At 40.3% G+C, this 27,884-nt stretch overlaps 1 protein-coding gene across 2 annotated transcripts; it reads left to right on the plus strand.

Annotated features, from left to right (window-relative positions):
• The first annotated feature begins 553 nt into the window (after positions 1-553).
• trim66 (tripartite motif containing 66) lies at positions 554-27,767 on the plus strand. 2 transcript variants are annotated; one of them, XM_050054172.1, is made up of 18 exons: positions 554-598; positions 5,220-5,441; positions 6,281-6,494; positions 10,764-10,893; positions 11,204-11,320; positions 11,496-11,610; positions 11,876-12,022; positions 14,549-14,666; positions 14,877-15,700; positions 17,974-18,180; positions 20,184-20,313; positions 20,416-20,497; positions 20,591-20,777; positions 22,629-23,536; positions 23,661-23,784; positions 23,885-23,959; positions 25,838-25,990; positions 26,107-27,767. In XM_050054172.1, the coding sequence occupies exons 2-18, from the start codon at positions 5,433-5,435 to the stop codon at positions 26,341-26,343; spliced, it is 3,777 nt and encodes a 1,258-aa protein (XP_049910129.1). In that variant the 5' UTR covers positions 554-598; positions 5,220-5,432; the 3' UTR covers positions 26,344-27,767. The 2 variants fall into 2 exon arrangements, with proteins under 2 accessions (XP_049910129.1, XP_049910136.1); XM_050054179.1 differs by lacking the exon at positions 554-598 and adding an exon at positions 3,768-3,855.
• The last annotated feature ends 117 nt before the right edge of the window (positions 27,768-27,884 follow it).

The following is a 27,884-nucleotide window of genomic DNA, read 5'->3' on the forward strand; positions in this document are numbered from 1 at the left end:
TTGAAGTATTCTTAGAAAAATGTACTTTAAGTAACAAAGAAAGTAATCATTGTGCAGAATGGCTCCTTTCACAGTGTTACATTGTGATAGAATATCATACTATTTTGTTTTTGGCACTATTAAATGTATATAACTGTAAGTTTAAGAGTAAAATAAAAGTAGTGGAATGAAAACGTACAATATATCCATCTGGAATGTGATGGAGTAGAGGTATAAACATGGACACACTCAAAAAGTACAAGTAGTATGTCAAAATTGTATTTAATTACATTTCACTCTGCTTGTAAAGGAGTATTTAAACATTGTGTTGCTGTTATTGTAACTCAGATTTGATGTGAATAGGATGAGATGTGAATATTTCCTCCATCTTCTCCCTGCAGTGATGTTACCATGATGCCATTGTGTCAAACTTTCCAAAAATAATCCAGCCTTCCTTCCAAGTGTCACACTACAGCTTTGAGAAACGTCAGAAGTATTGCATGAGAACGATTATAAAGTCTCACGATTAACTGCGAGACTTGGAAATCTCTAAAATTTTGGCCGGTCTAAAGAGCGACATCCGATGGGGGGAGCGACACTCGGAGATGCACGGGTCAAGGTAACAAACAAAAACAAAAACACTCTCGCGCTCGGGACACACACACGCTGCAGCACACCTGACGATGAGTGACAGGCCGACACAAGTTGAGTTGCACGGCACACAGTCTCGTTTCCACTCTGACATCCTCGCACGCGCTCACACTGATGTTTACCTTGACAGGATGCTTTGCACGAGCTGCGCACTTCGCGAGCGGATTTAACGTGTACACACACACAGTTTGTGTTTGCTTTGTCTAATCAAACTGTCCGCGTGCTGACTTTGTGTGTGCGGGCTGTCCTCTTGTGTTGTGGATTGCACCATGGTGCCGTGATAGGGGCGGAATCTCATGCGCACTTTCTAAAAAATAATATCACGCTCAGTGATGCTGCTGCTGCTGCTGCTGCTGGAGGTGATGCTGCTAATGCAGAGGCAGGCTGCTGAGGATGCGGGGGCAGACACTCCGCAGTTTGACTGACAGGCTTGTTGTTATTAAGCAAAGACGCGTTAATAAAGTGCTGTCAGATTGACACGTTCAGGAACAGATGGAGCAGGCAGCCACACGTGTAACATGCCATAAGGAAAATCCCAAATTCCCACAGCTTCATACAGTGAGGAATAAATCACCAAACTATGCTGCTCTGTTCATACTTAATGGTGGTGTTCCCATGACTTCAGTGTAAAATGCAAACAAGGATTTATTGTTCTACAGTGACAGTAACACCACATCCTCCTGAGACCATAACTTTTGTTTGATATGCATTTTTAATATCTCCTAGCTATTTAACTAAACATTGCCATTGATAATTAAGTCCCAGTGGCATCAAACAAGTACTTAACAGTGTCTTAGCTTGTTATTTTTGCTAAAATTGGTCAACTTTGTTGCCATATCAAACTACAAACATTATTAATCACAAATAAACAAGTTTCAATCATAAAATGTGATCAGGTTTTGGACCTTGTCCACTTTTGTGTCAGGATAGGCTGCAGACTGACTTGGCATAGATGGCTGCCATACTCTTTTTACATGTAGACCACCAGATGGCACAAAAAGTGTCCACGAACGAGGACAACAGGTCTATGTTTTAAGTAGAATGAAGCATAAGGTCAAGTAAACCCAAAATGGGATGTCCTCATATGAAGACACAGGGTCTCAGGAGGATATCACAAACTGGATAGTTGCAACAAATCAGATTAACATCTGATGCTGAAGTTAAAGGTCCCTTTTAATTTCAGAATTTAATTTTATTAAAGTTTTCAGGGGGGTTTCCTTTTCTAAATAAAGGGTTGTAAAATACTTACAATTTGTCATTTTATGCTATTAAAAAAACTGACTTGACTTCATTTAAACCATTGTTCAGGGAAAATTGATTGAGCTCTTTTACAGCAGTGTCCTGAGTTCACATTCAATAGGCTAGACGGCTACAGGTTTATAATAGTAATCACAATAAAGTGATGTAAAAAGTCCATAAAAACAATAAGTAGTTGCAATGTCTATCAAGAATTATAAACAATGATAAAAACAGTAAAAAGACAAAAAAGTTAAATAAGAAGAATAGAGTCTGTATAAAGGACGGCTACAAAACAACAACTAAGACACTTATATAAATTATGGCCGTAACAAAGATATCAGAAATACTTGTCCACATTCTTTCAGTGCAGCCCCACCCACTGAATTTGTTTTTGAAAAGCGACAAAAAAGCCCTCTAAGTGTTTCATATGGTGAAATACTAATTCTATATAATACATTGTTTTTCCTAAAGCTGCCAAATTTCCAGACATTCATCCAAAAAAAATAAAAATCAGCCTTCAAATCCAACCACAACTCCTCTTGAGGTCATTAAAGATGCGCCCTCAGCTACAGCTGCTGGGCTTTTGCTGCATATTGCACGTAAAATCTGGCGAACAAATTGTACTAAGATATTTAAAATTTTAGATTATGCAGATGAGATTTTAAATATACTAAGGTGTTATTGAACATTTTGTCTATTTATTTTTTATAAACTTGAGATAAACATTAAATCCTTCATTTTCTACTGTACGACTGTAAGTGAAATTTAATGGGTAATTTAAAACTGCAGTAATCAATACAATCAATATCATTTTATTTAAATGTTCCACGTTATGTTCATTTTCAGATGTTTACTTGTATTAAAGGCTTCTACTAGAACATGTTTACATGTTTACATGCTGTAATGTTCACTTCATTTTTCTGACTCTTTCTGAAACACCATTTTGGCGCCTGTCTCTTTAAGCACCCCTCCCTAAAAAGCCCAGTGTGGTCTGATTGGTTAGAGTTTCCGGGTCTTCAACATCTGCACTCTTCAGTGTCTTTGCACTGTCATTACAGCCGAGGGAAATGACTGTAACAGCACTGTGTATCTTCACAGATAGGCAACAATTTGTGTTCATGTTTACTTCCTGTGAAGTGCAGTGCAAAACATTCCAATACAAAATTCAAAGGGACGATATTTTGAATATTTTTGGTTAAGTTTAAAACAGTCTGTATAGTTGTGACATCACAACTTGACAGAAGTCCTGACGGCTTGTTTAAAGGCACAGTTTCTGAATGCGGACTGTGTGCATTTCTCTGTGGATTGAGTGATTTCATACTTTCACAGTATTTATGATGCCTGATTTTAATTTTAAAAAGTCATAGAAATCTGACTACAATATGGCACCTTTAATGGTTTTATATTAATACTGAATTAAATGACTACATGTACTTGAAAAGGCATCACCCTTACTGACAGACCAACAGACAAATATGACTCATCTTTTTGGCCTCTTTTAGCTCATTGTTTTGGATTTGCGGCTCACACACTGAATCTTGCTGCTCTCAGTAGTCTTGTTTCCAGCTCTGACAAGCCCACTGTATGCTACTTGTCCAGCATCATACAGTAATTACATCTGTGCTGTCTGTGTAACAAAGTGAGTTAGCCACAACAACCTAACAAAGCAATAATATGTCAGAGGTGAGTTAGCCACAACAACCTAACAAAGCAATAATATGTCAGAGCCGTCAGCTTTTTTATTCCTCTTCTGCCTCCTAGTGGCCAAACATGTATTAAAGGCATCATAAAGTAAATAATAAGGGTTGTTTTTAAGAGAGTTTTAACAGCAGAGATGTGTGTAAGGGTGTGATATCACAGCAAACAGAAAGTAAAACTGCTCTTTAACCGTTTGACAGGAGGCTCATGGTGAGATCCCACCTGCTAAAGCTGTTCAAGCGGCCCGAGATGAGAAGATCAGCACGATGAGTTTGTTTCTGTGTGAAGGTGCAACAACTGAAGCTGACTTCAGAAATCATTTTGTTATTTTTTTCTATACATTAATTTCTTAAAGATTTTTTTGCATTTTATAATAGTAAGGCAGGTGAAGACGTTTCCCTCCCGCTGATGGATTTCTTTGCAGAACAGAGGGCGAGGTGTGTGAGGACAGAAATAGTTAAATGGCATAATAACTTAGGAGTGGTTGAAGATAATCCCTCTGTCTCTGTGATCTCATCACTTCGGTGTTAATAGATGTTACATGGGGGGTGCTTTCAAGGGAGGGATCACTGCGCAGGTTTCTATTATTGTGACATCTCTTGAGATGGCATGCGTATCTAGTGCCAGCCTCGCTTAGCAGGGCAGGGGAGAGCTGGCGGGAGGTTTCAGTTTGATAGATAAACGCTGTGAAGGTTTAGTGAAAGCAAATACACGGTTTGAAAATGCAACGGAGCTGAGTGAACGAGAGGCAGGGTGCACTAACCACTGACTAATTGTGTTTCAAATTGGGTCTTTGAGCGCACAATGGGGAATGGGATTGTTCTGAGCTCCCCACTGAAGCACCCAAGGATGAGAAAGTTGTCAGATTTGTAGGTCAGGCTGCAGGGGCTGTTGTTAGGCAGACTTGCTCAGAGCTTGAGATGTCACAGCGGTTTGATACTGGGCTATATCTGGTGATAAGTGTTTGTTTTATCAACAGTACGCTCTTCCCCAGTTCCCTTTTTTTCAGCTTTGATATTGTCATGTTTCTTTTGCAGATGCACTGTCAGACTATTATCCCCTCTGTGTCTAAATGTCCTTCTTGTTCATCTACAGTCGCCTCCCGTTCTTTCTTCCGACAGTGTTTGCTGCTCATTTTCTCTGACATGCCGAGTTAAAATCTTAATTGATTTCACAGTGTTAGAGGGAATTGCAGGAGTGTACCCTAGTCCCATCTGGAGCTTATCAGAGCCTGACCCGGTTTCGGTGAGCTACGTTAGCGTGTAGCTCCACTGGGACCTGTCCCCTCCTCGTGCTGACAAAGGGAAGAAGGCCACAACTGGCCCATCCTCGCCCAGCCTGACACACCCCGGCACAACCTGAGCTGAACATCCTGCCTCACACCGCCTGCTCCAACGAGCTAAAAGTTGCTTACAGTACAATTTCTCCCTTCTTCTCTCATTGTAGGTCACTTGGTCTTCCTTCCTCCATTTTGGAAAGGGCTTCCGGGGATATTTTGCCCTACAAAAAAATAATTATCTTATCTCCCTAATTCCCAATTATTATGCACAGGCTTATTTAAGAAAAAGGATTAGATTTTCTCTCTTTTTTGGTGGCTGCACAAGTGAGCAGGGGGATGAATTTGAATGTGACACTCCTCTCCTCCTCTGCAGTGAAGGGGTCCCACACTTGGATGAACTGGGGGAGGAGAGAGCACAGTGAGGCTGTCATGTAAGCCGTCTCCTCTGGGGCCACCTCTCGGTGCGCACTGCTTCCTGCCTCAGGTAGAAGCCTCAGTGTTTCTGCTGCTGAGGCGTCAGGCTGCTCGCTCTCCTCTCCTCTCCCTCCCGCTGAGAAGGCAACAGCTCCACTCTCAGAGCATTGAAATGGAGAAGGTAAGGTGTTTGTTTTTCAGCATTGTTTCCTGATCTTGACACAGCCTGAGATTGTTTATTTTGTGCAGCAGTTTCTGGGTTTGCACTGTTGATCCTGTGATTGAACCCCTTCAGGGCATTTTGGGCCTTTCTGTGTAGAGCTGGCATGCTTCCTATGTTTGTGTTGCTCTCTTTCCACCCTTAGAGACGTGTTTGATGTTAGGGATACCCCTGCTATTGCCTTTGGACAAGGAACTGGGTTTTTAAACTGGATTCTGTCCCGAGGCGCTGTGCTCTGCGCCTAAATTTGTAGGAAGGGTCAACTACAGAGGATGAATTTCCTCTCAGGGATTAATAAGGTATAACTTAAGTGAAAATAGCTGCACTGTGCATCATCTGATAGCTTTCATACTGTTTTATTTTGCTTGTGTTTGAACAAAATTAGATGTAAACACAGCAGTTTCATCAGATCCATCATGTTTTCTGGTTTAGAAATTGCCAAAATCCTGATTTTAACAGATTGTATATCTTTCCTTTTTAACATTTACATGCATCATAATGTTTAAATCCAGGTGGTTGTAGAATTAAATCAGTGTTGAAATGATTTTGCCTGTGTTCAAATGATGCTGCAGCACAGGCTGGGTTTCACTCTCATTCCTCTGAAAGTCTCTGAGGCATTTGCAAGCATAAGAACAAGTAACAACTCTTGGAAGTGTGATTTTGCCCACAGTAAAGCAGCAACACAAATGTTTCTGACATATGCCACCTCGTCTTTTTGTCACACGGGCCTGTGTGTGTGTTAGAGAGTGTGTGTGAGAGAGAGAGTGTGTGTTCACTGTATATTTTTGTGCATCTTTCAGAGCTGCTCAGAGTGCTCAGTGCCGACACTTGCACATAGCTTGTGTACGCTCTGCAACAAGTGGCTGTGTTACCAGTGCACAGATGTGCATCAGCATCAGAGAGCCCCTGCCACTTCCCAGTACGCAGACATGCACCAGCAGCAGAGGCCCAGTGCCAACCAGTGTCCTGACCTGCACCAGAGAGGCTCCAGCTCCCTGCTTCCAACTGGACAAGGCAAGATATTTACACATTACAAGAGTCTGACTCCTCCATTTTCCATGCCAGTGCGACATATTATCAGTCTGATTCTCTGTCACCACAAAGTGCATTGTGGCTTCTTTGTTTTCTCTCTGTTGTTGTGTTTCATAATCATGTCTCTGTAGGAACGGTTGCAATGAATAATGCATGACAGTGGCGATGGTTGATAATAGTTCTTGGAGATCCCTGTGCTTTATTACACCTCTCTTTAACACGTGGCCCAGATTCTAAACTGCTCGCATGATTTCATTTTTGCTAATATTAGTGTGCTGCTATTTAAAGACCCTCCAGTACGCCTGCCAGCTCTGGTGCCAGCTGCTTGTGCAGGTCTGCATGGCACAAGTTGTCAAATCATAAAGAATAAGTCCTGGACACTTGTATTGTGATGTGGGAGCATTACTGTTTGGTTTGTGTACTTGTGAGAAAAAGCTGTGTGACTGCGCTGACTGACAGGATGTGGTCAGTCAGATCAGGTTGATGCACACACGGGGCGATGCTCAGCTTGTCACCACAGAGAGGTGTGATAATGTGCAGGCAGGAGGGGGGTTGGCTGAGGTGAGCCGGCCAGCAGAGAGCAGTAGGGCTGCGTTCATTAGCGGCATCCAGCTATTGTTAGACAGACGTTCTGTGGGCCAACAGTCTCTACAGTGACCTATTTAGAAATGTGTGAGAGATTTATTTGAGCGTGTGTGGTCGGTGCATCAAAGGCAGATTGGACAGCATTGAAATATTGTTCGCTGACATCTCAACACTCTTGAACACAGTCTCATTGAAACCTCAGCTTGCAACCTGTTTCCCGCAGCTGTATTATTGTTTTTGTATCAAAGTGCAGCTGGTTTGAAAGGTGCATGTCAATAAAAGTCGTCACGGGTTACTTTTCACCCTCTGTCCCACTTCTCGCACCATGTTTAAGTTTCACAGACTGCTCAAACTACAAAAGGCCACATAAGCATAAAGACATAATACATGTATTGAGAGAATAGACTTTTAACCTTTCAGTCGTAGTGGTTATTTTCAAAAAGAAGGCCCAAATAATCCAGGTACAGCAAAGTATACAACTAAAACTATAGTCTCTAAATAATTGGCACTCTAATAAAGCCTTGAATACTCTGTGCCCAAATACATTTCAAGGGTCTACTGATCAAAAATTGTCCACTGTTTCATTGTAGGCAAACCACACCCAAAATGGGGGGTTGGGTGTTAAAATAAATAGTTCAATATTCTGGATAATGTGCTTAAAGGAACACCTTACCCACAAAAATGACCATTTGCAAATCATTCATTCAGTGTTACTATGAAATCATAAAGAAAATGTGTTTTTTCTCGCAAGCCTCCATGGAAAACTGTGAACAACCGTTCGCAAACTCTCGCACAGTGTAATCAAAGGCTCACTTATCCAGTCGTATGCACAGTGCTTCACAAACACATGCATTCTCACAAAAGACATTTGGTATTGACTTCAAAGAGAGCACAGCTAAGTTTCACTTTCAGTTCAGTATTCAATAGTAAAGTTTAACTAACCCTGATTATTTACTTTATAGTGCCTTTAATACATGTTTGGCCACTAGGAGGCAGAAGAGGAACAAAAAAGCTGACAGCTCTGACATATTATTGCTTTGTTAGGTTGTTGTGGCTAACTCACTTTGTTACACAGACAGCACAGATGTAATTACTGTATGATGCTGGACAAGTAGCATACAGTGGGTTTATCAGAGCTGGAAACGAGATTACTGAACATACGACTGGATACATGAGACTTGGATTATACTACCAAGTTGTGTGAGAGTTTGTAAACAGATGGGGATAAACAGCTCCGTCCAATGGTTACAAATCCGCCTACAAGCACCTCTTGAAACATCATGTTTGTAGGATGTAAATGGGGATTTGTAGGTTTGGCTGGGAACTATGTTGAGACATCAGTGAAAGTTTTTATTCATACATACACAAATCAGTTTATTTACTTATACATATTAATATTATTTTTAGGGCTGTCAAGTGGTTAAAAAAATTAGTCTAATTAATGACATGCTCTGTGATTAATTAATAGAAAATAATCTTCTAATCGAAACTTTTGCTGCGACAGTATTTAAAAAATTTCTACCACCAAAACTGGTCTGCAGTCTATTGCAATCCATTTTGCGTGGGAGTTAGTTAGTCACCTGGTCAACTGTGGCTTGATGAGACTGGCTGCTAGCGCTAGCATCAAACGCTGTGCTAGCTTGGACTCTGGGTTTGCTGCTAAATGCTTTGCTCTGAGGTGATATTTCAGGCTTTAAGTACTCAGAAGGTATGAAAATTCCGTTACTGCAGAAATTGCAGAGAACGGTGCTCCTATCAACAGTTCCATCTGGACGTTTTTTAAATGTAAATGTTCTGTTCACCATCATGTGACAAAGCCACTGTGGCCTTCAATGACGCACCGGGTCAAAGGGCACCACAGAACTTAAATAATCAGCTTTAAATTTTTTAACACGTTATTTTGACAGCCCTTGTTATTTTTTGACATATGTCTCATGTTTGCTATTTGTGTTGATTATAATGTTAAATTTATGTTTTTAAATGTGAACCCTACAAAGTATGGCTGTGCTTCAGGGCATGTACCCCTTCATCAACACCACCCGTCAGGTTCCAAATGTGTTCATTTTTACAATATTGTGACAGTATTTTTTCAAACAATTAAATTCTTAACATTAAGGGTTCGTTTGGTCAGGTTTGCATTTGTACTTTCGTTAGCAGAAGCTGGATGTTCAGCTAACTATTTCACCTACATATTCATTACTTTCCGTAAACTCTTCCAATCATTTATACATTAATTTTAGTTAGCTAATTATTTAAACTGTATATTCATTATTTTTAGCTACTTTTAAATATTCAGACGTGACTTTTATTGAACTATTTAGACTTCTCTGCTCACTTGCTAACTACTTCTCATACACACTCAATTGTAACACATTGTGTTCAAGTTACAGTTGACTCAATATATGGATATACTATTTTTTTTAATTTTCTAATCAAATTGTTTTGTTTTTTTTAATCAGTAGAAGTACCCCACAGTATTTCCATACACCCTGTGTGCCAATGGTTGGAAATCACTGCTCTAAGGCACAGCTAACAAACCTCTAAAGCTCACTGATTAACATGTTATATTTTAATTTGTGTAAAACCAAAGATGTGCTGGACTATTTCTTGGCCAAAATATAGTCCAGCATTATAACAAATAACCGCCCATTACTGCACAACCTTTTACTTTTAAACCATCAGTCAAAAAATAAACAATTCAACTTGTTTATGCTCTAAAAATGAGATCCAGTGTATTTTACAGAACCAGTGCTTTGACAACACATTGAGTAGGGGTATAAATCACAAGTTTTCATCACAATACAATATTATATCGATTGTTTGGACAAATATATGATATTTGCTGATATCACAAAGTCTGCCATGATGCAATTTCGATTGGATTTAATTCAGGGGGCCAGGATGGGTAAAAATCCTCATTGTCTTTTCGTGGCTGCTTACAATTATCTGCCGAACGCATGCTGCTAGCACTGTTTGTAAGTTTATAAAGGAGGTGTGCTTGGTGGGAAATGCTGACAGAGATGTGTCATGAGAATTAGAAAAAAAAGGTGTATCTTAAAGATGAAGATGTGTATCAGTGTTTTAATTTTGCATCAGTGGTATCGGATTGTTGATCACTGAATCAATATATCAGTCCGGACTGACATATCATTACATCTTTAATTGATAGGCTCCAGTTATGTGACTTTTATCATATTTGAATTTGTTGGCTCACTTTAAATCACTCTGGTTAAGATGACTTTTAGCTTGCACTTATATAGTTGTATTTATATTCATTTCAATCCATTTGTCCTGTTGTAAGTAATAAATAAACTGTTTATAAAGTTGCAAGTGCTAAAGTGCAAAAGTGATACATTTGAATAATCTTCAAGAGAACTGAAGTACAAATTGATATTCAAACCAACTGTGCGATTAATCAAACATATTCTAACTTATTCATCCATTCATTCATTTTCTGTAACTTATCAAATTAAATGAAGTTCCTCTAATAAATGTATTTGCTGACTTTTAAGTTATTAGAACTGCTGATGTTTGTCCTCTCCAAATACTTTCAACACTACGCACACACACACTCCTCTAGCTGTTTGTGTAAATTGTTTGTCGACTGTTGCTGATGCTCCACGCTCTCCTCTCCCCCTCCTCCCCCCTCCTCCGTCTGTCTTTTAGGCCCGGGGTCGTATCCTTGCTCCCTCCTCATGTGCCACTCTCACAGACAGGAGCCCTTGGAGCTGTTTTGTGAGTCATGTGACCTTCTGTGCTGTAGCAGCTGTCACCTGTCCTCCCACAAAAACCACAGGTCAGTCCTCAGATACACAGCACAAGGACACTGCAGAGCAGGGCTAACCGCAGGTTAAAAACTTCCTCCGAGCAACAACAACTCTCTTTAACTGCCTTGTCACTTTTATCATGTGCATCTGCATACACTACCCTTGGCTCGCTTAATACCTATTAAGTATTCATACGCTTTTGTTTGCTGTGATGTTGCGGTACAGTAGCAGCGTCTAAGGTCACCTGCATAATGTCTGGTCCCCGGGGGAAACAATTTTAACTCTGGTGTTCTTCATGCCCAAAGAATAAATTAGTGCTGTGATCTCTCATGTGTTCAGGGTGGTGCAGATTGGGAAGGCCCTACAGGACCAGCAGTGGCTGTTTGAGAGCCTGATGGTACAGGTGGATGAGAGGAGGTCTGCAGTGGAGAACAGTGCGAAGCAGATAGAGGACAGGTGTGTGCATGTCGTAATCATAGTCCGATGTGTGAGCAGCTTCTGCCACAAATGCTCAATAATTTGCGTGAAATATAGCAAGCTAATGCATAAATTAACGTCTGGAATGCTCACTTCGTCTGCATTTGGCATTTTTTTTTCTCAGACGTTTATTTTCTCCTTTCTGTCTCCGCAGACTTCATGGAGTAAAGATTGCACACAGGAAGGCAGAGAACCAGATTAAAATGGCAAAGATGATTATGATGAACGAGCTTAACAAACGAGCCAACCTATTAATAGAGCAACTGGAGGTAATTACTTTTTCTTTCTCTTTCCTTCTTATCGCCCAGCCAGCCGTGAATCTACACGCAAAGAATCAGTAACCGCCGTGATGTAATCAGTCCTGAAAGCAAGCAAACGAGAACCCATAATAATCTGTCAAAGCTGCTTAAGACAACATCTCAGGAGCTACATCTGTCCAAAAAAAGAGCTTTGATTTAGCCCACACTTCAGCTATGACTCTCTGTGTACCAGTAATTACTGGATGCATGTTTATGTTGTTTTTTTTGCTAACAGAAAATCTCCGAAGACTTCCAGCAGCATCTGGAGGACCAGCTGCAGGGGGCAATAGAGATATGTGGCCAGCTGGACCACGTTCAGAAGTTCATCACCTGGGCTACGACCCACCACTGCAGAGGCCCGGTGCTTTTCAGCAGAGCTCTGGTACGCTGGCAGGACACTCAACAGACTGTCTTATTTGTAACACACACAGTCCTGTGAGGAACCATTAATTAATCTCTGATGCCTCTTTTATTTCTTTGTATTTAAAGGGGAACTCCACCGAATCTACACCTACAGTTCAGTAGTCATAGGCAGTGTTGGGCAGGTCACTTTTGACACGTAACAGGTCACAGATGACTAATTATCCTGTTAAAAATGTCATAGATAATACAACTGTTTTAATCACTTAAACAAAGTAACGTAACTTATTATGTTTGATTACTTTTTAATTACTTTACTAACAAATGTTTTAAAGTTAGGGTCGTCCTGAATATCAGCTTTTGGGCTTTGAAGCTTTAGTGAGAAGTATTTGAAGCTTCAGGGGGCGGGCCAGGTAAAAGACAAGTACATGAGTCAGACTTGTTTTAAACATGAGTTTTCAGTCGATGCCCCTAAAATAATGTGACAGTTAGCCACTTTGTTTTTTGTACGTCATTTGCCAAGCTTGTTGTAGATTTGTGATACATATCAGTTTACTTTGGCATATCTGTCGGACTTTGAATCTATTGTAGTCACCTGACTTTTTTAACATCGTGCTAGCGCATCGCGTGTGGTCAAACGGTCCCAGTTTCAGTCTTGCTGGAATGCTGGTGACTGACGATAGATGAAAGCGAGTCAAAGTCACAAAACTAACACTTAGTTTAAATGTACTTGTCTGAGAATAACTAATAATAATCAATGTTAGTGCATAATGAATAATGTTGGATACTGTTTCATACTTTATGGGCAATGTGGGATTTTGGGGGTAATGCATATAAATCTATATATCTATATCTATATCTACTGTAAAACTTCAATCAGTGGCTCAGGCTATTTGCTTAAACCACTGGACTCAATGGGCTTATATTTTTTTGGACAGGCCTTATATTCATTTCACACTAGATGAGAAATACGATCAAATTGGTTATTTGAACCCATATGAATATTACTTGTATAATAATTAGGCTTCAGATAACATACTAATTATGTGTTATGACACTTTTTTCACGGCACCCAGCATAGCAACACAACACCACTTTATCCTGTTAAAACAATATTAGTAACTGGGATTCATTTTATGAAAAACACTTTTGATTATTTTGATCGATGGATCCATACGAAGGAATATAAATAACTTACTGGTTAATTGAGGACACATATTCTGACTTTATGACAGCTTCAGAAAAAGGGAGTCACTACTTGTTCTTTCATCATGCCAGTAAATCTGAATGAATTACGGTCTTCTCTGGTGCTCATGGTTTCAGTAAAATGAAATGAACCAAGGTAATGATGTGTCGCATCTCCATAGAGACAAAAGTTCAAACATTTCTGTTTGTATGCATGATCTAAACAGCTAACTACAATTAGCTCAGTGGGTAGTGAACAATGTGGTTTTATGCCTCCAAAGAACTTGTATTAAAATGATCTGCTTGGCAACCAGAGCAGACGTCTAATCAAGACAGGGTTTATTTGTCAAAATGTGTAGTTACACTGGACAAGTGAAAGAGACTGGGCCTATAATTGGGACTAGGCTTTTCATTAAAGCTTTACAGTATATCTATATCTTTATCTTTATCTATATCTATATTTAAAAAAAACAAACTATTTGAATACTGATTTGAACATTAATTACCATGGCAACAATTAAAGCTTTGAAGCTTTTGAGTCAGCCCTATTTAAAATGGACAATACATTTAAAAAGTCCTAAAAATATAAGTGCATAAGTGCTGCACTTAAATTTCTCCCAACGGCTTTGCTGACCTGCCTTGTCTGTAAATATGCCAAAAGAAGACATCCATGCACAGTGAAAACAGAATCAATGTTGATTTATACATATATAATAGGCTTTTTAACAAGAAGTATATATTAAGGATGTAGCCCCAATGTAATCACCAACATTTTGACTCATAATTTAACTACAGTTTTTTTTTTGTCAGTAACTGTAACAGATTACAGTTACATTTATCTTAGAATTTAATTATGTAACTCTGTGACATGTAACTAGTTACTCCCCAAAACTGGTCATACAAAGCACTACTCAGCTTGTAAAAGCAGATGTAAAATGTCCCCTGGGTTTCTAGAGGGCTTGGAAACTACACATTTTAAAGAAAAGGCCTGAGTTATGAACTGTGAGCATGGCGTCTGAAAGATGGAGGCATTTACCAGGCAGGGCGGGTTTATTAAGAGACAACTTGTATGATTAAAGTCGAGATATTTTGGCCTCGAGTTTGATGGTTATTTTGTACATCTCTTGTGACACCTGTAACTTTATGGAATTGCAATACTGAATTATTTGCATCTCTATTAACCTAAAGTTATATTCAAGTTTGGTGCTTTTTTTGTGTAGGATGTAACTCCAGCACTCTAGCATTATCCAAAAGTGTTTTTTATGCGCACCTTTACATTTTGTGATTGTTACCATGGAAATCACCAGCAGTGTTGCAGGAATCATTTTGTTTTTCATTAACAGAATGAATATTCTTCTGTCAGATTTCTCTCCAGATGCAGCAACTGCTTGAGTCGTCGGTCCACTCAGACTCTTGGAGTCCTGTCAAGATCAAATTCAACTGGGATGCAAGTTACTGGACAAAGCAGATTTCCTCTCTCGGTAAAACGAGTGTTATTAAATTGAGATACAGTGCTTGTGTTACAGTCAAAGTTTCATTATTCGGGATGAGGTTTAAACTGAAAATAAGCCCACAATAAAAATGTGAATGCATTAGAATAAAATGACATCTTCTGCATGAAAGTATTGCTTGTGTGACACATTACATCATTCTCTGAGCAGAGCTCTTAATGTGACTGTGTTTCTCTGCAGGCCAGCTGACTGTTGAAGGGGGAAACTGCACTTATCCTCAGGGCTTGGCCTGCTCCAGTATCCTGAGGCCTCAGCCCATCACCTGCTTGGCTTTGCCATCCGTGTGTCACAGAGGACGAGAACCAGGCTGTGGGTACCAGAACTGCTGCGAGCCCCAGATGTGTTGCCTCCATGGCATTCCCCCTCAGCCTGATCTGTCCACTTTGGAGAAAAGCCAGCTGGAGGCAACTCTTTATAACTCCAGCTGTGTTCAGCCTGCACTTATCTCTGCCTCCTTGCACCAGAGCCAACAGCTCCAGAGATGCTGGGACCCAGACAGCTCATCGCAGTGTCCTCCTCCTTCATCACCTGCCCCAGTCATGGGGCCCATCCAGCTCAACTGCAGCAGAGGATCTACATCCCAGCCTCAAGCTGCTGCTGCTGCTGCTGCTGCCTCTCAGCCCCAGGCTCCAACGAAATCTTATCTCTATCGCCAACACCAGAGAGAAGTTCTTCCAGACAGTCAAGCTCAGCCAAGCGCCGATAGCAGCGGGCCAGACCAGCGTCAGGGGAAGCTGCAGCAGGATCTCAGCCACACAGCTGTGGATAGAGATGTGATGACTGAGGAGAACTGGGAGGAGAGGTGCAGAGTGGAGGAGGCTCGTGGACAAACAGCAGCGGCTGAAAGCAGAGAGTTGCTGGATGTGGAGCTGCAGCAGGACAGAAGGGAGCAGAGTCCTGTCCAACAGCAGCAGCAGCTCCATGTGCCTCCTGCAGCAGAGCTGAGAAAAGAGCTGCAGAGGAACAGACCTGCGCTGATCCACAGAGACCACAGAGATGGCAGGGTGAGAGATTAAGTTTACTATTGACCCTGACCCTGACTGATACTGGATATCACAATCAGTGGTGTAGCTGAGGGTATACAGGGTACACCTCTGTCTTTTTCTGGCCATTTACAAAACACCTATCAGCTAAAAAGTCATTGGAATATAAAGGAGAGTATACCCACTTCCTCCTCAGTAACCTACCCATCTACCTAGTAGACATCCACCTCATCGACATGCACTGAAACAACAGTGAAGTCTGCTTAGAATGAAAGTAATACACTCAATACCTAAAAATACAATTAGCCGTTTACATTGTCTTACCACAAGCTCCACTCAGTAGCTGCTCTGGGGCTTTTGATCATATGTCACAGCTGAACTGACTCAACTTAAGCATCAATTGAGGTGTACTTACGCACAAGTTGCGCCTATTTATGATAAACTGTGTGAGCAAATCTATTTTAAATGTTCATATTTTAAAGCTGAAGGATGTAACACATATTAAATACAAAAACACATTTGTCTTGAATCAAGAAAAACTTTGCGTGAAAGTGCAGCCTACAAAACATTTGACACATTTTCTGTCATTGACCATCATAGCAATATATTTGTGATTAGCCAATACTGGTCTGTATTGTTATTTCATGAAGTGATAAAAGCGACATAGTTGTGAGTCTTGTTAAAAAGATTGAGCGTATTTGTTTGTTATCAACATCAACAGCTACTGTGAGATCAAAGCGAAGCGTGCGGTGGGATTTTGTGCACCTCAGTGTTCGGTTTCTTGTTTCACACGTGGTTCTGCAAAGTTTCTATGGCCTCAAACAAATTTGAACCCAATTCTCAACTCATGACATGGTGAACCACACAGCGCTGTTTATACACACCTCTCAAAAACCACAGTGTATCAGTCAGAGTCAGGCCCATTTCCTATAAAACACAGATGTTCAAACACTTGCTCAGACAAACAAAGAACAAAAGACGAAGGCAACAAAGCCATTATAAGAAAGAAGCATCATCTAGTGACATTAAGTCAAATCAAAAGCCAGCAGGAAAACATTTGACATATGGGAAGTGGTGAGTGTATATTTCTGAAAGTGAGTGTTGAATTTGAGGCAGCACTCAGTTTTAATTAATATCTGTAAACGACTGAAACTAAAGGAGTGCTTTATTTTAATGCCAGAATGATCACTTCCCGCAGTTGACAGCTAGCCTGAAAACAGATGGTGCAACAGAAATGTGCTCCTGCCTTCATGAAGAAAAGATGATGGGGAAACAAAGAGCTGCTCTGACAATTAAAGCTGAGCTCTTCGTAGCAGTGCATCCCCATAACCAGCAGAGCACTGTTCATCACAACCACACTTGATGCCAGAGGTTTGAGCAGCCACGTAATCACCTCTCAGGGTGCACGTTTACGAACACAAAGATGTATTATTTTCGCGTTCTGAAGTCACGGAGCATCTGAAAAAACGACATAAAACCACTTGGGCGTAGTCATTTATGTACTTAACCTGTCATTAATGAGTCGCTTAGGGAATAGAGGGAACTGCCAGTTTGATTTCAGTTCTGGTTTGCACTCTGAGATAAATTCCTACACCTCTCCATCGTTCCAGAGAGAGGGATTATAGTCTATTTTCCTCTACAGTCTGAATCCCGCATACCTCTCCCAAGGGGCACGGATCAGGTAAGTGTTTTAATCGCATAATACTTAGGAGCACGTGCTCGGTGTCAGCCTGGCCTGAATATGTATGATGGTGCACTAGAAAAAGAAGAGGAAAAAAAAAAGAGGAAGGTGGGACGTGTTAAAAAAGAACCTAGTGTTAAATGATTTGTCAGCCCCCCTGCTTCCATTAGCTGAAGACACAGCTGAGGTGTTTAAAGGAGCTTTTCAGGACACTTGCATTAGTTTAATTGTGATAAAAGAGAGAAGGAGAGAGTGGTAGTGAGTGGCTGCTGTTCTGGTTTAATCAAATGGCCACACTGCACACCTAATAGGGAATTTGCATGTCATAATTGGTGTGGTAACCAAACCTTTTATTGCCTGTGCTATAACAGTAATATATGCAGCTGTGTTTGTAAGGATTGAGTTGTTTAGAAACGGTCTCAAAACAGGCTCTGAATGATGTTTTTGTTCATTTGGTGGCTGCCTGTGCCTGTGTGTGCTTCAAGGTTGTTTCCACTGCGCACATCCCACTCCTTTTCTCTCCTGTCTGTTGTTAACGGCATGAGCAGGGGCATCTGTGCATGTGATGCAGCTCGGAAACCTGCTCAGTTTTGCATGTTTGTGTTTCTGACAGAGATCCACATCCCTGGAGGTGTCGGTGACAGCCGACGAGCGTGTGCCTGACGTGCAGAGCAGCAGGCTCAGCCCTAGTTTAACGTGCACGCGGAGGGAGAGACGCTCCCAGAGCATCCCGGCAGAACTGGCAGCTCCATCCACCAGCTCCTACGCTGAGAGGCCCACAGGATGCGCTTATGGCCTACAGGCAGCGGCTGCAACTAAGGTAACCCCGCAACAGAAGATAATCACACATGGGGAGGAAGTGCAACTCGGCTGTCAGATAGAATAGAGGTGATCACAGTGGTGGTGGCCTTTTGTACAAGGAGTAGTAATAACAGATCAGCTTTCTCCTCTCATACACAGTTCCACTGAAAAAGTAAGGGCTCCAACAAACTATTACTTTCAATAATGATTAGTCTGTTGATCATTTTCTCAAGTATGATTAATTGTTGAGTTGCATTATTAATAATAAAATCATGAAAAGCTCATAAAATCATAGACTTGTAAAACTATAAATCATAAAATCAAGGAAGATTGCAGCAGCGTGAAGCGTAAATATAAAGTGAAAGCGTGAAAAGAAAGAGTTTCAGACCTGTATCAGGAAGTCAGAGCTAGTTAAAGGCTAAAGTGAACAGATACGTTTTTAGCTGTCTTTTAAAAATAATCAGCGAGCTAGCTTCCCTGATATCTATAGGTAGTGTGTTCCATAGATTTGGGGCGTGTGTTCTTGGAGGCAAATAGTTAACAAGGGAGTTAGCAATGTAGTGCGATTAGTCCCAACCTATGTAGGGCTTTGTATACAAGGAGGAGGACCTTAAAGTCAATTCTAAATGTAACAGGAAACCAGTACAGAGCAGCTCAGACTGGCCTGATGTGCCCTCTTCTCTTGGTTGTGGTTAATAGCCGAGCTGCAGAGTTTTGAATGAGCTGAAGTCTCTCAGTGGTGTTTTTTGGGAGGCCAGTAAAAAGTGCATTACAGTTGTTGAGTCAGATTGAAATTAATGCATGAATCAATTTCTCTGCATCTTTTTCATTTAGAAATGGTCATATCTTAGCTTTGTTTCTGAGGTGGAAAAATTATGTTTTCATCACCTTGTTAATATTCAACATTAAGCTTAGATCTAAATCGAGGATCACACCAAGACTTGTAGCTTCAGATTTAATCCAGGGAGTTATTATTATTATTATTATTATTATTATTATTATGTCTACATTTAACTTTAAGAAATTATTACTCATCCATTTATTTATTACCAAAAAACAAGTAGTAATGGAGTTCATGGCTGCAGCATTGTTTGGTTCAGCAGAGATGTACAGTTGTGTGTCATCCACGTAACTGCGGAAACATTGTGTTGTCTTATGATGACAACAAGTGGCAGCATGTACAGTGAGTATAATAGCCCTTGCATTGTGGGTAATATAGGAATCAGGCTTTAAAAAGATATCTCTGTATCTGCTGCATCAGTTTATTTATTTATTTATTTTTTTTAAAAAGCAACTTTTAATTGTGAGTCCAACAGTGTTTAGAGGTGCCATGCTAAATGACTAGACGACTTAAAAAAATGGAAAAAAAATAATGTCAACAATGAACTTTGAACCCTGGCTTTAAAGTCTGTAGCTTTACATATACAAATATATTTTGATAGTCTGTCAGGAGAGTAAATGAATGTAATGCCAATTTTTTTCCAACCAGTTTTGACAAAATTCAAATTTCAGTATCAATCAAAAGAGTGCATGGTTTTATAAATCTTCAAAAAATCTTTTGCAAGTCATTTCTGGACAAATAATGCTGTCTTCCATTTACAACAAAAGTTGGAGGTCAGAGCTGATAATGATGTCACACCTGAGTTTACTGCGTTCCAATACAAAAAGTGGGAAAAACAAGCAATACAAGTTGTTAACAGTGCATCACGCTGTATTTTCCACATACAAACACTGTAGCAACATGTCGACAGATAGAAGTTGGACAGTGACTGTTTTAATGAGACGCAAGTAAGACAGAAGTGCTAATAAACAGTATATTACTACAGCTTCCACTATTGTTGATATGTGGAGCAGCCATATTGGATTTTGAGGTTGGGGTTGGTTAGGCTCCTCCAACTTTATGAGTGATAAGTCCAACTTCAGCAAGTCTTCCAGTTATATAGTAGTAGTAGTATATAGTAGTAGTAGTAGTAGTACATACATATACTAATATTTTTTACATAATGTTAATTTTGTTCTCAGTATGTCAGCATGGATCCCAGACAGAGGAGAGCTTCAGATGGGGTGCTTTGCGTTGTCAAGGAAACATCGTCTGACACGGCGCCCCCCAGAGGCCACCGGTCTCCTCTACTGTCCTATAAGACAGAACCAGGTGCTGAAACATACTATTTTATTATGCGATTATTTCTCATATCCTCAAATAGATAAAACACGAAGTTGTTGAATACATGCTCATCATCTTTCTCCTTTTTAGATCATTGTTTCGCTTATGTAAATGAGGAGATTGATTATGAGGCCAAGGGAAAATTCAGGGCATTAAAAAACAGCCACAACAGGTGTGTAACCGCTGCCAAGTCAAACATCTATTCATGCACAAATCATGAAAATATGGTTTCAATGTGGTTTTCTTTCTCTGCTTGCCTCTAAAGTAACAGAGATGTTCAGAACGACGCAGGAAGGCCCAGGGTCCCAGTGGTTTGCTTGGAACGTCTCAAAATACTTGTGTCTCAGCTCCCCCCACATGGACGTCGGCAGAGTGACCCTTTACCTGACAGCGGCATGGAGAGGAGTGAAACTCTCCCAAAGCAGAGAACCTGGCATGATGCAACACCTGAAGTATGTCTTACTTCTTTACACACAGTAGAGGAAAGACAATCCTACAAAGCAGTCAGATTACAGAATTCTTTTATGGGTCATAGTCATTGTTTTTATTTAATACATTTTAATAATTTTGATACCCTATATTTTTTTCACAGCAGTGAAAAACACCACAGGATACAATTACTGAAGTAAACAAAAGCTTTTTTATTTAAAAGAACATATTTTCATCCATGCCAAAATTTGTTTTTAGGTGATTTGATGTCATATTAATTTATCACCTTGTCACATTTAAAGGGAAACTTTATTTTTGAATCTGGACCCTATTTTCCCATGTTTTTGTGTCTAAGTGAAAAATGGAGACAGAAATTTTTGAAATTGGTCCAGCACTGAGAGAGACCGCAGTAGTCGCAGCAGTGAAACAGGCTGCAATGTAATCCTTACGGTAATTTGTGCATTAAAAGTGCTTGTTTTTGCCACTGACAGACTCAGATTGCTCCTCTAAGTGTCTGACAACATTACGGAAAAGACCCTACACAGAAATAAAATGTTTTTCCTTACCTCTCACTGGTCTGTTTGTTATTGCGTCCAAGTCTCGCTCAAGGATAAGTCTCAATCTGAAATCTTGAAATCTAAGAGTTGGAGAGAGGAGCAATGGGATTTTTTTTTGTGTTAGAGTACATAAATCATAGTTTAGTGTTATCTAAAAGATTTAAAATGTCATGGCTGAAAATTTAGCTGATTCTGACAATATGGTGTAGTCCGCGAGATTTCCGAACAAGACTTCTCTTGAAGCGAGACTTGGTTTCAAACACTAACAACCAGACCGAATCAACAAAAGGTAAAGAAAAACGGGTAACACTTGAAGGTATCTACATAAGAGTGACATGACACATCATGAACCTGTCATGAACACTATGTACATGTCATAAACATATATGACTGCTGTCATTAAGTGTCATTCGGTTTGGTTTTTGTAATTACAAGTTGACATTGTTTGGGTTGTCTTGATTATGACAATTTGAAATTAATCAAAATGACATAACCAGAAGTTGTCTTTGTCATAACAACTTGACATTAACAAGAAATGCACCTCTTTTTGTGTTTATGACAAGCTGACATAATGATTATTATTGTCATGACAAAGACATCTTCTGGTAATGTCATCCTGGTTAATGTCAGGTTGTCATTATAGGGAAATCCCAAACAAATTTAATGTCAACTTGTCATGACAAAGACAACTTCTGGTAATGTCACTTTAATCAATGTCAAGTTGTCATAATCAAGACAACCCAAACAATGTCAACTTGTCATTACAAAAACCGAATGACACTTAATGACAGCAGTCATAAACGTTTGACATGTACATAATGTTCATGACAGGTTCGTGACCGTGTCATGTCATAGTTATGACAATGTCATGTCAGTCTTATGTAGATAGCTTCAAGTAAAATGTTCAGTTTCTTGTAAAATCTTTCCCATAATGTTGTCAGACACTATCTGAACCTGTCAGTCGCAAAAACAAACACTTTGAACGGAGGTAAATTGATGGTGCACAATCTGTCAGAGATCTTGTATGGCTGCTTGTGTTCAGACATTTACCATTTGAGAACTTTGTCTTAAGTAAGTTTGTATCGTTACAACACTGTTGGGTCTAGAGAGACAGGTTAGACCATGTGTAATATAAAAATTCTTACCACATGATTTCATACCTTTCCATGACGAACAGTACATGTTAGAAAACACTAGAGATCATTGTTAACACGCTGCTAAAATTATGTTTATTTCAGCTCTCTGCTTTCAGACAGCCAATATTATTTAATGAGATATGATAAAAGTCTTCTCTTCTCTTCTGTGTTGTAAATATAGGGGGTAACTGGAAACTCTGAGACCACGAGGACCACCCGCTTACTCACAGCGCCACCATATGCAGAGCGACAGAACCATAATCAGTCTACCCCACACTTAACCAACAGTGAGTTTGACAGCAGAGGGAGAGTCAGCGCTTGTAAAGCATCCAAGCTTCCGTCCACTGACCCTGAATATGTGCCACAGAGTTACTCTGCACTGGATCTGGACTCTGACTCTGACCCCAGATCAGTCTCAGAGGACGCAGTTGTTTCTCAGGCTGATCCAGACCCACAGCTAGACTCATCACTAGATTCTGACCCACATGCAGAGTCTTCATCTGAGGCTGAACTTGACTGTCTGGCTGGGAATAAATCGGCGGCAGCAGGAGAGATGGGGCTCTGCGGTGAAACTGATATTGCAGCCGATTCAGAGCCAAGTCTTGAATATGAAGCAGACCCAGAATCAGATCCAGGGGCGGGATCAGAGGATGGCCAAGGGCTGGAGACTGATGCAGAATCAGGTGACGCTGAAACCGAGTCAGACATCCAGCCAGAGTACGATCCCAGGTTCCAGGCGGAGACGGACTCTGAGGTTGTATCCGATCAGCCTCCAGACTCTCAGGGCTCTGTGGAGTCTGAGCTCGAAGTAGAATCGGAACCTGAACTGACAACCGACGACCCACAGCCGCTTCGCTCCGACCTGGAAGAGGAGGCCCACATGGGTCCTGCTCCAAGGACGCTTTTGATTGCAAACCCTGTCGCTCAAAGAGGCACAGAGGAAGTCCAGCCTGACCAGGATAATGCAGAGATGGAGAGTGAGGACTTCTGCGCTGTGTGTCTAATTGGAGGGGACCTGCTGTGCTGTGACCGCTGTCCAAAAGTCTATCATCTGTCCTGCCACATCCCGTCTCTGCTGAGCTTCCCCTCGTAAGTTTCTTACACTGTAACCTGAAATTTATACAGTACATTCAACAGTATCCTCTAACGTCTTATCAAGCTGTTTATTTGAAGTTGTTATTGTTAATCTGATGTTGTTTGTCATCCTGTTCAGAGGCGACTGGGTGTGCAGCCTGTGCAGGGACGTTGTGCAGCCAGAGGTTGAGTACGACTGTGAGAATGAGAGAACATCTGGAGAACACGCATTGCAACACGGGCTGCCTGCATGTGACCAGAGAGTAGGTCATTTAGTTGGCTGCATTAATGATGATAATAATAATAATAATGACTGGTTTTCTTTTCCTGCATTCATCATTTTCTTTCATGTTCGGTTCGCAGAAATGCGAGCAGCTGACTCTTCTGATCCTCAGTAACGTCCTGAGTGCTCCCTTCCACGAGCCCGTCAGTCCACTCGTGAGTGATCACCCTTTTATTACAGTCCAGTTACAGAGAAGGTCAACTCATTTTCACAGTCTCATTATTTTTCATAATACTAACAGGAACACAGCAACATCATGAAGAGTTTTTTCTTGTGTTTCAGGCAGTGTACATGAACACACTTTGACTGCTGCTATATTTGTCAGGATTTAAAGTGATTTAAAGAGATACAAAAGGAAGATAACACTGAAAGTCTCGGACATACCTTCTGTATTGAGCATTTATAGACAGCCACTGACTTGTACACATGTGGTACATTCAAACTATAACTGAGAGGTCCCTACAGGATTTTGTTGGCTGTTTTTGGGATTGCTGCAGCCTGAAATATCTGATTTCATGGCAGCATTTCTAAAAAACTGCAATGCATGTTGCAGTATTTTTACACAGTTTCCTCTGCAATGAACTTGCAGAGGAAAGTAAAAACTGAAAAAAAAGATGTGATGCTGTCTCAGATCCAGAACCTTTTTTTTTGAACATTTAGTGTTTACCATAGAATGAGAAACTGTTGGTGATGGTTTGGGGAGCATCAACAGTATCATCCACCATTGGATGCAACGCTGAAGAACCATCTTTGTGAACCGCTCTCCTCCTGATCCCTCTGCCTGGTTAGCACGGGCGAACACAGCACAATGTGATGTCACCCAGTAATAAACGTAAATAAATGCTAACAGTTAGCCCTATCACTGTGTGTGTGACTCTGTTCTCCTGGTTGCGGAGCTCACACTCAAGCAGCAGCATTCTCATGATAAACAGAGAGAGAGTGGGGCAAGGAGGGGCTTGGAGAATCAATACGCTGTATGTAGCTCTACAATGAAATTTAAAATGTCAAATTTGCAGTAAAGTTGCAGCAACTGAACAAAATTGCAACGCTGTGCAGAATTCACAGGGATCGGCTGAATTTGCGTTAATTATTGCGATCACAACATTGCAACATCCTAGAGGGACTGATTGAGGGTTGTTTTAGTCTGGCTTTCCACACGTATGCCTTTCCCCATCCACACTTTATTCCAGTTGTTTTTGTTCATTCCTTTAAAGATGAATTAAATAAGTGTGAGTAACATCCGATCTCCTCGCACAACCTCTCTTCAAAATAATCATGCAGCGTGTGTTGTCTTCTTCTTCTTGGCAAATCAGCTAGAGGTGCATACGCCACCTGGAGTGTGGAACAAGAGAATATATTTCATATCTTAAGCACGTGTATAGTACAAGTTTTGGGCTGCATAGGGGCCCACATGGATCCTGACAGACTTGGGTGGATGACAACATTTATGTCACACCAACCAAAGCAGGTGCTTGTGACCAATGCAGTAAAATTTGCAATTGTAGTTAATCAAAGACACGGCGCTGCTATGCATTGCTGGCCCAGTATTGTGTAAGCATGATTTATCTTAAAGAAGAACAAGGATTGCCTGGTTTAGACATGGAGAGATTACTAAACAGGCTTAAACACATACTGACTAGGAAGAGACTAAAATGACCACAAACAGACACAAAAAGACCACAAACAGATGCAAATAAACTGTAAAGAGACACAAAATCACATAAAGATGCCTAATGACTAAAATTCTGTGTGTCTTGCTCCCGTGGAGAAGTGGTGGGCCTTTTGCATATCTGTGCCCAGGGGCCCATTGTCTCATAATCCACTCTTGGGTTTAAATTAGGATTCAAGCAAGCACCCTACAAATAGGTGTGTAGCAATTTGTCACAGTGATACATAATGCAATCTGTGGAACATTGATATGATGTATTTTGAATGCAGGCAGAATTATGAGGTAATTACATTGGAACAGAGAACTTTAGTATGTGGGTGAATTATATCTAAAAAGTCTTAAATGTCACTGCTTTTTCACACAGGCTCGTCATTACTACCAGATCATTAAGAGGCCCATGGACCTGTCCGTGATCAGGGCCAGACTCAATAAGAGGAATACTCGACATTATAACTCATCAGAACAGTTCGTTTCTGATGTTTATCTCATGTTCCACAACTGTGCAAAGTTCAATTATGTAAGTTAAAAATGTTTATCCTGTATGTGTGTATTCATCGTACAATTTGTCTCACAGTCCTTACTTCACCCACACACTGATCTGAGTGTAACAGCTCTTTCTCTCTCTGACCACAGCCTGACTCAGAGGTGGCCCAAGCAGGCCGCAGCCTCGAGGCGTTCTTCACCTCCAGGCTGAAAGAAGTTTTCCCAGACAGAGTTTTCCTCGCGGCTGATGCAGACTCCGACAGCGATGAGTACGATGAGGCCTACAGGACCGCCGAGGGCGGTTTCCCCTGGCCAGAGAGGAGAGAGCAGTGCCACAGGAAGAGGAAGAGGAGACACTCTCTCAAGTCGAGGAGACAGCACTTCTAACCAGAGGTGGCTCGCGTGCAGCCATGGACACAAATATGCTGTATTTGTGGGTAATTATGCTGTTTTTATTTAGCAGCCTGCAGGGGCTGCAACAGTGTTTCCATTCTGTAATCTTCTTTTGTGGTTTGCAATAATATCACAGTGCTGCCATCCGATGGCAGCTGAACATACTGAAACAATACTTCAGATATCAGAAGTCTTAACTAATGCTGAGGCAACTATTATTCCTGCTGATCCAACTGATCAGGGAAGTACAAACTGTAAATACCGATTTGAAAATAAAATTTTGCATAATATGCCACACATTTGGACACATATCTCTCTGGAGAAAAAAGACAAATCAAATAAAGTTTGTTGGGTTGCTCCTGCAACTTTAAAACAACCTATCATTGTGAGATGATACAGTATGTGTTACTGTATCATATGATATTTTGGGCTTTGATGATTTGCTCCTGATGCACTGGAAATTACATTTATATTTAGACTTCCTAAAATCACACACCTGATGTTATATTGTACAAAGGGGATGCTGTAGTTGGATGTTTATTAATCTCACTTTGCATCTTTATTAAGTGGATTTCTGTACTTTTTTTAGGTGAACATAGCTCTGATTATACACAGCACTTTGAAACTTTGATATGGGTAAATATTTACCATAAACGCTCGACATATTTATACATGTGTAACTGTATAGAACTTTATTTTACTATATTTGTCATTTTAATTACTAAATGATTGCAGGCAATTATCATAGGTTTGATTATTGATATAATTATGTGTCTCAGTAGCTTTTTATGAAAAGCAGCAGTGAAACCTATTGACTTTGTCTTTTTGACCAGAGTGATACAGAATGTGAGTGACTGAGGGCACTGTAACCAATGTTAGAGCTCATATGTATTTTTATGTTCGTTAGGGGATTTAAAATCCGGATGAAACAATCCAAGAACAATTTGACATTTAGCCATAAATTAAGTTTGTGTATACATTATGTAAGCTTTTTGTTCCACCAGTGTTTCAGCAAAATGTTGTACTCTATTAACTAAATATCTCAGGCTTAATTAGAGTGTAAGGTATTGATATCATTCAGTATTGATGATTATTTGTAGAGCCACACTGTTGACAGAAAATATAGCATTTTATAATACTCATTGTTGTAGAGCATTTCCTGTTTTTAAATATTCTTTACTTGCTTCCTGCAGCTTACGATAGATCTTACTTGACATTAAGAGTAATTACTGCACAAATTATTGTCTGTGCGCACCTTGATCATTGTCAAGAGTAGTGATTATACAGTATATGTAATGTTACTTTCTTTGAAATCAATAAATGTAATGATAACATTTCCTACTGTATGAGGGACTGATAAACTATAGTTACTGTTTCTGTCACAGTCTGGTTTCTTTCTTTCATTTTTTACTGTAACAGTCAACAATAAATGAACATATATTAATATCAATAAAATGCATTTAAGAAAAAATATGTTTTTTTTTTATTATTTTTCATCTGCCAAGTGCTCAATATGAATCACAGCAATTTTTTAA

Source organism: Epinephelus moara, chromosome 1 (assembly GCF_006386435.1).
Source record: "Epinephelus moara isolate mb chromosome 1, YSFRI_EMoa_1.0, whole genome shotgun sequence".
Lineage (NCBI taxonomy): Eukaryota > Metazoa > Chordata > Actinopteri > Perciformes > Serranidae > Epinephelus > Epinephelus moara.

Coding starts and splice junctions, on each gene's coding strand:
- trim66 (XM_050054172.1), top strand. Junction 15,701..17,973: donor GAGACCACAGAGATGGCAGG/GTGAGAGATTAA, acceptor TGTTTCTGACAG/AGATCCACATCCCTGGAGGT. Junction 23,537..23,660: donor TCTCTGCTGAGCTTCCCCTC/GTAAGTTTCTTA, acceptor CATCCTGTTCAG/AGGCGACTGGGTGTGCAGCC.